Source organism: Psammomys obesus, unplaced genomic scaffold (genome assembly GCF_907164565.1).
Source record: "Psammomys obesus unplaced genomic scaffold, mPsaObe1.curated_primary_1811, whole genome shotgun sequence".
Taxonomy (NCBI): Eukaryota; Metazoa; Chordata; class Mammalia; order Rodentia; family Muridae; genus Psammomys; species Psammomys obesus.
In genome coordinates, this window is record NW_026592636.1 from 2,139,393 (window position 1) to 2,152,066 (window position 12,674).

Sequence of the window (12,674 nt, forward strand, 5' to 3'; positions counted from 1 at the left end):
TCAAAATAAGTTGACATGGGATCTCACGTTGCCTAGGTTGGCCTCCACTTTACTATGTAGCCAAATATGATCTTGAACTCCTGATTCTCCTGCCTCCATAGCCCAAGGTCTGGGATTACAGTACAGGCCTTCACTACCATTCCTGGTTTATGCCAGGGATTGAACCCTGGGCTCTGTGCGTGTTAAGCAAGGGACATGCTACACTCTACAAAGGAGCTAGAGTTCCAGCCTTGGCTTTACTACTTCTGAGTGGTAGCACTGCCTCATCCAGCATGAAGGGGATGAAAAAGAGAGAATGGAGGGGAAGTAGGAGAGTCTCTGGGCCTGAAGCTAGTGTGGGATGCCCTCCCATCCGTATCTGTGCGTTCCTGTGCCCAGCCTGAGATTTCCCTGGAAGAGAAGATGGCAGCTAATGAGAAAACCAGGTGAGGCATGCACCCTAGTGGTGGGACGGGGTGGGCTACTTGACACATAACAGACCTCTGTCCCTGAGATCTCCTTATCACTAAGCCCTGGAGGATCATGGGAGTCTGAGGTGAGAGTTCAGTAGTTGTGAGAAATGACCATGTCTCAGTCAACTACAGGGTGCTTCTCTGAGGCATCTGGTCTCCCAGAGCCTCCTCAGAGGGCTGAGGCCTGACTTTGGGGACAAGGGGACCAGTGCCCCAACTCTACTGGCCATGACCCTGGGAATGAGCAGGGGGAAGAAAGGAGCTTGGAATTCTGTTTGGTCCCTACCCCCATGCTCTCCTGAATCTTGGGGTGAGATGATTCCTGCCAGCCATGAGGGTGGTCGGGAGTAACCTGCTTAGAACCACATGAGAAGACACAGAGAGTAGCAGGGAGGTGTTGTGGGGGCAGAATCCCCTGGCCAATGTGCTGCAGCCTAAAGGTCACCTGCTCATCACTAAACTCCAGGCCAAGGCTGAAGAGCGCTAAGGCCACATACCAGGCCTGCCTTGCTTTTCAGTACTGTAGAAAATGCAGGATCCAGGGCGGTCCCTCCCCTGCCAGGACCTGGGGCAGGCTTGATGCTGCATTTTTTTTTAGTCCTGTCCATGGTCCTGTCCAGAGGCCTTGCCAGCCTAAGTTCCCTTGTGCTTGAGTCTTCCTGACTGCATTCACTCCTTCATATGTTCAGTGAACATGCACTGAGCATCTGCTGTATACTTGGGTCCATTCTAGGGGCTGCAGACAGCAGTCAGGAGTGGTAAGGAAAGGTCTTCCCTCCACAGGGTTTTCACCCTCCTGTGAGATGGACAGAAAGGGAGGGAAGAACAACTGAGTGTGTTGCTGGGATCTGAAATGGGGCCAGAGAAGGAGCTGGGTCCTATGCCTGGGGAGGTACTAACATTTTCAGCCACTGCAGTCAGGGAAAACCTTTACTGGGGGACACTCAGAGCAGAGTCCTGGGAGAAGGAATAGGGAGGATCCATGCAGGCACCTGAGGGACAGCATTCTAGCGAGGTTAGGTAAAGGCAAAGGTCCCTTGAGAGGCCCGAGCTTCATGCTTACAGAACAATGTGGCATAGCATAGGGGACTGATGGATGGACAGGAGGGAGCCTGGAAGGCCCCAGGGCTACATAGGCCACACTTGGCCTTTCTCATCTCTCCTTGGTCAGCTCTGGGCATCTTTCTATGCAGGCACACCTACTGTTGATGAGGTCTGCCCAGGCCTCTCTATGAGTACTAGCTTTATTCTGGGGTCACAGCAAGCCCAGGCAGAGTCAAGTATTCGGTGCTCAGGAAAAATAGAGGAGCCACAGACCCAAGGGAGAACTCTCAAGGGGTGTGGTTATGGTATCCCAAATGCTGGGGCCTCCGATGGAACTGGTCTTGCTGGCGAGGGAAAGGAATTATTCCTTGACCTTATGTGTCACACTGTGTGGCAGGTGACCATGGGTTGCCAGTCCTGGGCTTTTGGAAGACAAGGTTGGAAGGGACAGTGTTTACAGCCCCGAGGAAGGAGCAGAGCCTAGAGCCAAGAGTAGGCTGAGCTACTCCCCATCCTACCACTGCCTGACGATGCTGAAAGGGGAAGGGGAAATGAGGGTCAGGTGATGTACAAGCCAGCCCCACAGCCCTTTCCCTATTTCTTACCTAGTAGCCTGTTTCCTGTGTGTGTGTGTGTGTGTGTGTGTGTGTGTGTCTGTGTGTGAAGGTCAAAGGTCAATTTCCTGTATCATTCCCCAGATAGGTCTATTTTCTTTTATTGGCACTGATCTCTCACTGGCTTGGTACTCAACAAGTAGGGTAGGCTAGGCTGGCTGTCTAGTGAGCTCCAAGGATCCTCCTGTCTGCTTCCTTCATGCTGGGATTACAAGCATTCACCATCACATCTTTTTTTTTTTTTTTTTTTTTTTTTTTTAATGTGGGTTCAGGGATTGAGCTTAAATCCTAGTGCTTATAAAGTAATTTACCAAGTGAGCCATCTCCCTAGATTCAGTTTCTCCTTTTGTTTCGTTTCGTCTGTTTTGAGACTGGGTTTCACTATGTAGCCCATGCTGTCTTCATACCCAAGAGCCTCCTGCCTCAGCCTCCAAGAGCTGGGATCACAGGCAGGCTTCAATCACTGTGCCCAGACCCATCGTCTTTGTCCGCTCTGCATCCCCGGTGACCTGTGCCCACCACCCTGCCTGGAATACCACTTACTCATCTCCATGTACTCGGGCGTGAGGCCAGCGAAGGGTTCAAGGTTGAAGTCCACCTCATAGCGCTGCTTCCGCTTCACGGATTCCTCGCGGTCAGTGGGGCTCTGCCGGCGCAGCTTCAGGTAGCGGATGAACTTTTTCATCTTCCTGCAGGGGGCGCTGTGTCAGCAAGCGGCTGGGGTGGAGGCTGCGCCCGCCACACCGGAGTTAGACTGTCCTGCCTGCTCTGAGCCTGAACCACGGGTTAGTGTAGTAAAAGAGGCATCTTGTTTTGTTTTGCTTTGAGTCAGGGTCTTACTGTTAGCCCTGGCTGGCCTCAGACTCACCCAAGTCCACCTTCCTCTTCTTCCCTAGCCCTGGGATCAAAGGCATATACCACCATGCCTGGTAGAGGCCTACTGGAAGGGTATGACAGCTCTGCCCTTCTCCCAGAGGCAGCACAGCTCGGCTGGTTTCCTAAGATGCTGAGTGGCAGGGAGAGTGCGAGGCCACTTATTGCTGTGTGAGGCCCTTGGAGGCACCCAGGAAATGTGGGCCGCGCCATGCCCCTGTGGCCTTTCCTCAGTACTCAATGGCTCTAGCTCCAGGGAACCTGCACCTCTGAGGGACGGGTTGAGGGGATTAACCCCTGGGTGGACAGTCTGCCACTCAGGAGGCAGTATGCAGCCAGGGGCTGTGTGGCACCCTAAAGGTGGGAGTCCGTAGCTCCCTGTCTACAGTGGGGCAACTTTCGCTCCATGTCCCCTCTCCATCCTCCTCACCTCCCCGTTTCTGATGTCTCCTACCCCAAAAGAGGCTATTGCTTCACCTGTCATAGAGGCTACTTCAAGAGTCCGCTTGAGTCACCCACCCCACCTGCCACGTCCCCTCCCGAGGCAGCTGCCACTCACGGGATGCCGATCTCAAAGAGATTGTTCTGGATCAGCTGCTTGCCCAGCATGATGATGCTCAGCTGGATGCAGAGCTCCATGAGGCAGCCGCCCGGGGCACACTGTGGGGGAGAGGGCAGGTCAGACCTAGCCAGGCTCTGGGCAGGGGGCCAGGCTGGCCCTCAACCTGTGGGGTGACTCATGGCCTCTTAAAAATTAGGTTCAGGGCTAGGGAGGTGGTGGGTAAGATCTCGTGCTGTGCAAGCATGAGCATCTGAGTTCGAACCCAGAGCCAAGCGTAGTTGCATGGTTTCTCAGCATTGTGGGGTGGAGGCGGAGGCAAGTGGACACCAAGATCTCTCTGGCTGGACAGTGAGAGACCCTCTCTCAAGTCATAAGGAGGGAGTGATAGAGGAAGACATCTGACATTCTCCTCAAGCCACCTCACATACACACATCTGCACACACGCACACACGCACGCACACACGCTCATGCGTGCAGAGGCAGGGGGTTCACATCTCCACCTTCTGAAACTTTGAGAACAAGGCCTTATTTGGGAAAGAAGTCATTGCTGATGTGGTTAGCCAAAGGAGGTGGGACCATGCCCTGCTTCAGTGACCTCTGACCTCTGCAGAACACAAAGACCCAGAGGGAGACTCCAGCATCTGGAGCAATACAGAAAGGGCCACCAAGAAGCCAGGACTGGTGGTACGCACCTGTAATCCTAGCACTGTGAAAGTAGAGGTAGGAGGATCAGGAATTCAAAATCAACTCAGTTACGTGAGGCTGGCGTAGGCTACATTAGACCTCGGCTCAATAAAAAGAATAGGGAGCTGACTCAGTCAGTGAAGTACTTGCCCCACAAGCACCGGAATTCCATTCCCAGCTGGGGGTGGCTGTGTCTGTAATCCCAGTGCTGGGGAGGCAGAGGCAGAAGGATTCCTGAGGATTACTGGCTTGTCAATTAGCTTAGCCTGCCTGGTGAGCCTACTCAGGTTGGCCTTTGGCCTCCACATGTACACACTATATACACACAAACACATACAACAGAGAGAAACACACATACACATACTATATACACACAAACACACACAACAGAGAGAAACACACTTGTACAAACTGAAGAGAAGGAGAGAGGGAAGGAGGAAAGGAGGATGGGTGGAGGGAGGGAGAAAGAGAAGGAGGGAGAAAGGGAGGGAATGAGTTATCAGCGATTCTATAGATGCTGGGAGAGGTGGGCCACCCTCCTCAGGAGCCTTCAGAGGAAAGGGTCCCTACAACACCTTCATGTGCTTTGTCTTTTCAGGGTTCAGAGACAGGTGAACCAGCAAGCAGGTGGGTAATGGAAGATGGCCAGACCTCAGGCTCCTTCCTCTCCCCTCCCTGGGGCTTGCACAATTCTTTTTTTTTTGTTTGTTTGTTTGTTTTTAAGGAGAATCTTTTTTTTATTATCATTTATTATAATTTATTCAATTTGTATCCTGGCTGTGGCCCCCTCCCTCATCTCCTCCCAATCCCACCCTTCCTCATCTTCTCCCCCTATGCCCCTCCCTCAGTTCACTGATAGGAGAGGTCCTCCTCCCCTTCCATCTGACCCTAGCCTATCAGGTCTTATCAGGACTGGCTGCATTATCTTCCTCTGTGGCCTTGGAAGGCTGTACCCCTCCCCCCAAGAGGAGGTGATCAGAGAGCCAGCCACTGAGTTGTTGCCAGAGAAAGCCCCTGCTCCCCTTACTAGGACCCCACTTAGATACTAAGTATATGGGCTACATCTCAGCTGAGGTTTTAGGTCCTCTCCAGGCATTGTCCTTGGTTTGGGTGTCAGCCTCTACAGGATCCCCAGGGCTCAGGGTTTGTTTGTTTGTTTTTTGGCTCTGTTGGTCTCATTTTGGAGCTCCTGTCCCCTCCAGGTTTTTCTGTCTCCCTCTTCTTTCATAGGATTTCCTGCACTCTGCCCAAAGTTTGGCTATGAGCATCAGCCTCTGCTTCAAGACCTTAATCAGTAGAGTCTGTCAGAGGCCATCTGTGGTAGGCTCCTGTCCTGTTCCCTGTCTTCTTCTGCTTCCAATGTCTATCACGTTCGTCCTTCTGAATGAGGACTGAGCATCTTCCCTAGGGTCTTCCTTGTTGTTTAGCTTCTTTCGGACTATAGATTTTAGTATGTTTATAGCCACAGCAGGTGGGATCATGAGGTTGGGAAGCCTCATGTTGTGGTGGTGGCCAGTTCGCTGAGGCTCAAAAAACCCCACAGTTCCCCACTGTTGGCTAGGGCTGGCAGGCAGGGGCTGATGAGATGTGTGAAACCAAACTGGCCCAAGCACAAAGGTGAGCCCTGGACACAGTGATTGCCAGAGTTTTGAGCAAAACTTTCTATAGAGTCACTAAAGTCTTCGTCCTAAAGAGCTATCATTCCACTAAAAACACTTGGTCTGCATGTTCTACACTGACCCTCCTCTAACCCTACGGAGGCTGCAGAGAGGATGCTGTGCAAGAAGCAAAGAATCCTCCACAAACCACTACATCTGTAGAGGAGGCCCTGGGGTGCCTGGGCCTGTGGTCAGATAACTGAACTAGGCTGACCTCAACTATCTGATCATCTCTTTGTACCTCATTCCACTGTTTCCTTATCAGGAAGGCCCACTCCTGTCTCTACTGGTGTGTGTGTGTGTGTGTATGCATGTCTGTGTGTGTGTGTGTGTGTGTGTGTGTGTGTTTGACATATACTTGTGCTTGCATGCATGTGGAGGGCAGAAGTCAGTCATTTCTCAGGAGCCATCCAGCTTGGTTTTTTAAAGACTTTTTTTTTTCCCCAAGACAGAGTTTCTTTGTGTAGCTCTGGCTGCCCTGGAACTTTCTCTGTAGACCAGGCTGGCCTGAACTCACAGAGATCTGCCTGCCTCTACCTCACAAATTCTGGGATTAAAGGTGTGTACCACCACTGCCCAGCTTAAACAATTTTTTAATTTTAAGTATATGAATGTTTTGCCTGCATGTATGTCTGTGTACCACACATGTGCCTGGTGCCCATGGAAGCCAGAAGAGGGTATTAGATGTCACAGGTTTGGAGTTACACGTGGTTATGAGCCACAGTGTAGGTGCTGAGAACCAAACCTGGGTCTGCTTTAAGAGCAGCAAGTGCCCTTAACCATTGAGCGCTCTCCAGCCCTTAGGCCTGGCCTTTTGTATGAATGCTAGGGACCAGACATAGGCCCTTAGGCCTGTACAAGCAAACACTGAGCCATCTCTCGAGCCTCACTCCCTTGTTTTCTGATAAGCTGAGCTTTCTTGTGGGCTGGAAATGCTAGCTGGCTACCTGGAGACCTGAACCTCTGGCAGATACAATGGAGCAAGCCTAAAGGTCAGGGCTGTGTCAGAAGGTGAGCCTCCAGGGCCAGAAGCCAAATGTTTCCACACTGGCTCTAAGGACAGAGGTGGGTGCTGCCATGCCGGAGTTTAAGAGAATGCAGCCAAGGTCTATTTTTCCTTCTTAATTCACTTTAACCAGAGAGGGAAATAGTCAAAGGCTATTGAAAGTAGCCCCAAGGAAGCTAACGGAGTCGAGAGAGAGAGAGAGAGAGGGAGGGTGGGAAATGGAAGAGGGAAGAGGCAGGGATTAAGTGAGGAGCAGAATAGGGAACATGGAGGTGAATATGATCAAAATATGTTACATATGTGTATGAACATGTAAGGAGACCCATTATGTGTAATTAGTATGTACTGATAAAAACAGGGCAGATGGGCTGGCTCCATGGGTAAAGGAGCTTGTCACTGAGCCTGGAGACCTGAGTTCAATCCCAGAGAACCAACTCCTGAAACTTTACACTTCGGCCTCTACACGTGTATCATAGCTTGCACATGTGCACACACACAACAAATAAGTAAATGTGGTAAACAAAAAAAAAAACAAAAGATTTAAAAAGGAGGTTGGAGAGAGACGAGCGAGCTACTCAGAGCCCTTAACTGCTCTTCTGGCGGATCTGGTCAGCAGCTCTGTTGGTTGGCTCACAACCAGCTGCAACTCCTGTCCCAGGAGATATGACACCTTCTGCCCTCCTCAGGCACCCACTCATATGTGATGTACACAGACTCAGGAAGGCACATATATGGGGCTGGAGAGGTGGTTCAGTGGGTAAGAGCAGTGGTTGCTCTTCCAGAGTAACTGGGTTCAATTCCCAGCACTCACATATCTGCAGGTCCAGTTGCAGAGGGTCCAACAACCGTACACAGACATACATGCAGACAAAACACCAGTGCACAGAAAACAAATGCATAATTTCAAAAAGAAGGCACACATACATACACACAAATAATTAATAAATCAAGAACCCTTTATAAAATTAAAAAAAGCAAAAATTTGAACCAAAAGGGTAGCAACAAAAGCTAGGCATGACCCCCTCTCTATCTTTCCCCCTTCTTCTCTTCCTCAAGGTAGAATCTCGCTGTGTGGCCCAGGCTGCTCTCAGCTGGGATGGTAGGTGTGGACTGTCATGCTCAGCTAACTGTTTCCCCCTGGGATCCTGGACTGTATAAATGAAGAACAGGAACAGAGCTCGAGCATCCTTGGTTCTCTGCTTCCTGACTGTGTTCGAGACGTGACCAGCTGCCTCAGGCCCTTGCTGCCTTGACTTTCAGCCCTGATGAGCCACAGCCTCGAATTGTGAGCTGGAGCAAACCTTTTCTCCCTTAAGTTGCCTTTGTCAGAGTGTTTTAATCTCAGTGACGGGGAAAGAAACTAAGACATTATACACCCACGTGGGCATGTGAAGAGGCAAGAAAGTGTCCTGCCTGTAGTGCAGAAGACCAGAGGACAGGAAGCTAAGCAGAGGGCTGCTGGGAAGGGGGGTGGGGTGGCATGTTACCTCCTCCATCCGGAAAGAGCGGAAGATGTACACATAGTCGCCTGGCCGTCCAACAAACCTGGGACAGTTGGGGTAGTGGTTAGAAAAGAGCTGGACTCAGCCCCCCAGGGGACACCACCCAAAAGGCCTGTGCTTTTGCAGATCCCCAGTCAGAGCCAGCAAGGGTTTTGCACAGACTGCCTCCTTTCCTGGCTGGCCCTCAAGATGCATATTTATATACCAGTCACTTGGTGCCACCTGGCCTGCTCAGGGCACTATCAGAGGTTGCTGTCTTGACTGTTGTCTGGGGTCTACAGGCAGAGTTGCCCATTGTCTGGGGTCTATATTGCTAGGGGCTCTCTCTGCTCTGTCGCCCCAGCTGAAGCCAGCCCTCCCCAGAACATCATGGCTGTGGGAGCTACACTTCTTGTCTTCCCTGGGCTGTGGGAGCCTCCCACCATCAGGAGGGACAAGGTAGAACAGGGCCTTCTACCAGAGTGGAGGAGGGGGAAGAACTTAGGGCCGAGGAGTTCCTACCGGCCTTTGAAGAAGGCGACGTAAAAGATGGGAGTGTAGGAGTTCACGAACTTGAGCAGGAAGGCCTTGAAGGTTAGCCTGTCCTCGAAGCTCTTCTCTGTCTTCGGGACCTCTGAGGAGAGACACATGGTGTTGGCTGTGCTTAGCAACCCACAGACAGGCCAGACCAGGCCAAGGGCAGGCGGGACTGGCCAGAGCCCAGTCAGTGGCCAGGCTGCCTTCCTCAAGGGTGGCCAGCACCAGGGCTCATACCATCCTGCACATGGTACTCACCAATCTTGGTGAGCCACCTGGCAATGCAGCCGTAAACTTCGTCCAGCAGGATGATGACCACAAGGTTGATGATGACAGCGGTGGCCGTGACTGTGACCCTGATGTTGGACCGCACAGAGGGGGAGGAGTTCATGGCCAAGGCTGCGGCTGTGGAGATTCTATAGATGATAACTCCCAGCACGATGGCAAATGTCACTGCGATCTGCAGGGCAGGCGTGGACATGCTGAGTGGTAATGGTAGTGGTGGTTTGGGGGCAGGTGAAGAGCTCCCTTCAGCCTGCCCATCTGTTCCTAACCCTCAATTTTTCTGCGTCAGAACTAAAGCTGAAATTACTGGAGATGCCAAGTGCTCTGCAGGCGTCAACCCCACAGAACAAGGAAAAAAAAGCGAAAGGACTCCAAGGACCAGCAAGGTTGTGCAGCTAGGTCAGGGCACCCAGCTCTGGGACTGGGTTTCAGTGCTTGGTTCTTCCAAGCCTAAAGTTTACCAGATCTACATACTATCCTCCTTTATTGTCCCCCATGCAGATCCCAGGACACTGATGTCACACCCTGGTGGCTGTTCTGGTAGATGTTAGAGCAGAATGGCTACAGGGAAAGCTCCTTGCCCAACCTGAGGCAATAGGGATCCGATTTTCTGGATTGTGTTCAGGGCTGAGCCAGGCACCCTTAGCCACTGTGGTCAGGCAGATGGTGGCATTCTGCAGGTTGGCTGGGACATGGCCAGGGTCCTCTCCCCATAGCTTTCTTGGAACCACCTTCTAAGCCCTTCCATGACAGCAGGCTGCTAGGCTGGCCAAACCCATCTCAGGCTACAACATTCCATGGAACCCAGACTGGTGGTGCCTGAGAGATGGGTGGGAAGCCGGTGACAGATTTGTTCCGCCTGCTACAATCGTCTGTCTGGGTTCCTTTTCCTTTTGGCAGGAGTCCATGGGTAAGACCCAGTCTCTGCCCAGCCCAAGGGTGTGCACACCCCACCCTAGAGCTTGCTGGGTGAGGGTGGGCATGTCTGAGGCTTGAAGAGCAGAACCTAGCTGGGCTCCAGCCACTTATGTGTGGTTTTTGGCTGCTCTAGGCAGGCCTCTGGACCTTATGTCTCCGTGTCCTGGATATAGGGCAGGCCTTGTGCTTGCTGGCATGGTACCTCATGGCGCCTGGCACAGCCCCTGCTGACCTATGTTGCCCACTCAGGGGTCATGGCCTTTGGAAATCTCCTCAGAAGACTTGCCCTGCACACTGTGGGCCACAACAAGGCCTTTTTAGACATCTGTTAGTGACTAAACAGAGAAACACCCTCCCCAGGAAACCATCTGCAGCCCCCACTATGCCTTGCAAGCACAAGGCATGGGTACCACGCCCTGAGCTATGCCAAGGAGTGAGGGCTTTCCTCGGAACACCCCTTAGGCCTGCCAAGAGGCTGCTCCCGGCCGTAAGGCCATGTCTGGTGCCAGTATGCAGAGGTGGGGACGGCTCTGGGCCTGTGGTGACTCAGCAGAGCCAGCCCTCCACCCACCTCCTCCCAGGGAGCCACAAGCCCTGTGCTCTGCACCTCTGGCTGGCCACGCTCGTTAATGTCTTCAGGACCGGCACCTGTGGGGCATCAACATCTGTGCCTGAGTGGAACTCTGGGGTCGGGGATGAAACTGAATCTCCGTTGGCCCACAAGCCCGACTCACTTGTGACAGGATTCTCTTCTGGGAAAAGACAGCCAGCTGGTTTCTTATCCAAGCCCGTCTACCCTGGCTCCACTTGTCTACCTATGCTAGATCACCATGTGTTCCTTGTTAAGCCTCTCTGCAGGGCAGGTGGGCAGGAGAAAGGGCTCGACCAACGAGACACGCTGTGGGAAGGTCTTTTGAGGAAGCCCCCTTCACAGACAGGCAGCCTGAGCCGCTCATCTTTCTGCCCTACTCTCAGCCTTCCTTTTCTCTTACCTGGAGTGTAGAAGTGATGTTGTGGATGGAGTAGCTATATTGCAGAAAGGGTGAGTGAGGACAAATCCGGGGAAGTTGGTACCTCTGGTCACACTAGGCCCTAGGCTACCCATTCTCTTCCTAACATTCGCCAGTCCCTTTGCTAGGAGCAGCTGGACTATGGGGCTGCTTGAGGCTCTTGGTTCCCGAGCTTTGCCCTTCACTGACTGAGGGCTGGGGGTGACATTCTCCAGTTGTGCCTCAAAATGAGGCTGAGAGTGTGTCTGTGGTACCGGCTACATGGGAGGTCAAGGTTTAGAAGCTCAGGAACAGCCTGAGAGACACAGACCTCATCACGTAGAACCAAAGCAAATGAGGCCGAGCTTATCTTTCAGGGAGTCCCTGGCTTCTCCAGGGAAAGGAAAATGAATGGAGGATCCCCCCTGTGGAGGCTGCCCCTTTCTGGATCCTCTAGGTAGACAGAAGGTGACTATAAGTCACCCTGTCACATGAAGGTTGAGAGGGGTACAGGAGGTCTGAGGCAGAGGCCTGGTGGGATCAATGGGGCTGGGAGTCCCCTGAGAGCCGTGGGGCATTTGCTGGATCATTTGAATCGGCTCAGAACCACCTGCACTGTTCCTCCTCTTTAAATGTTTTTTTTCTTAGATTTTGTTTTGAGACACTCACTATGTATCCCAGCCTGGCCTTGAACTTGTAGCAATCCTCCTGTTTCAGCCTCTTGAGTGCACTGTCATGCCTGACCATCATGTGAAATCCCATTACAGGTTTCTCTAAGATTTGTCAGCTTGGTTTTAAGGGGTTAGAGGAGATCCCAGCGTGAGCCACTCCCCACTTAGGGCAAACTGTGTCACTGCAGTCAGATCACATTCTGCAGGACCATCACAAACCCCAGCCTGTCCCATTTTAGGGACAGAAGAGGGGGGTCCCTCACTCCCTCTCTATCCCAGGAGTCAAGGCCACAGTGTCCCAAGATGAGTGCAGGGCACCTCTGACTCCCAGTCCCTCCAACCTTCTAGAACTTACCATGAAGATGATGGAGACAAGGTTGGTAAAATAGGCTGGGAATCTGTCCCTCCAGGTCAGCTTCACCTTGTCCGTCTGCAACATGAAACCATCTGGTCACTCACTGGGAACCAGCCCTCCAGAAGGTGCTGAGCAAACGTGACGGCACAGTGAGAGCGGAAAGCGCCCCTGTGAACAGGGTCGCAGTGTGACAGAGAAGGGGATGACCTCAGAGGCTAGGCTTCCTCTATGCGTGGGCATGGCATTGCCCACTGCTCCCTAAGGACTGCGGGACCTGAGAGGGAGCCGCCCACATGTGAGATGCTCTTCTTTCTCTGTAATCTCCTGTCCCGGGCTACAGGTCCTAAGCTGTTGGGCCATTTGCCACCCAGACCATAATAGCTATTTCTCTCTTTGCTGAGCAGGTAGGAACATGTGGCTAGCACTGCATGTTAGGACTCAGAGCACTGTAAGGCCATACTGAGCTGGGGCCACATAGCTCACAGAGGCTCTCTTGGGACCTGCGCTGGCTGGCCTGGAAGGACCTTGGGGAGCAGGTCACTAA

The 12,674-nt window shown here is 52.4% G+C and overlaps 1 protein-coding gene across 4 annotated transcripts in view; it reads right to left on the reverse strand.

Moving 5' to 3' along the window:
* The window catches only part of Ano1 (anoctamin 1), a 92,447-nt gene that overhangs the window by 16,334 nt on the left and 63,439 nt on the right, over positions 1–12,674 (reverse strand). For all 4 annotated transcript variants that reach the window (XM_055614721.1, XM_055614720.1, XM_055614719.1 and 1 more), the window contains 6 exons: positions 12,131–12,205; positions 9,171–9,372; positions 8,898–9,009; positions 8,382–8,439; positions 3,543–3,643; positions 2,654–2,799 (listed from right to left, as the gene is read on the reverse strand). In XM_055614721.1, coding sequence (XP_055470696.1) covers positions 2,654–2,799; positions 3,543–3,643; positions 8,382–8,439; positions 8,898–9,009; positions 9,171–9,372; positions 12,131–12,205 — 694 coding nt within the window. The remainder of the gene's footprint in view (positions 1–2,653; positions 2,800–3,542; positions 3,644–8,381; positions 8,440–8,897; positions 9,010–9,170; positions 9,373–12,130; positions 12,206–12,674) is intronic.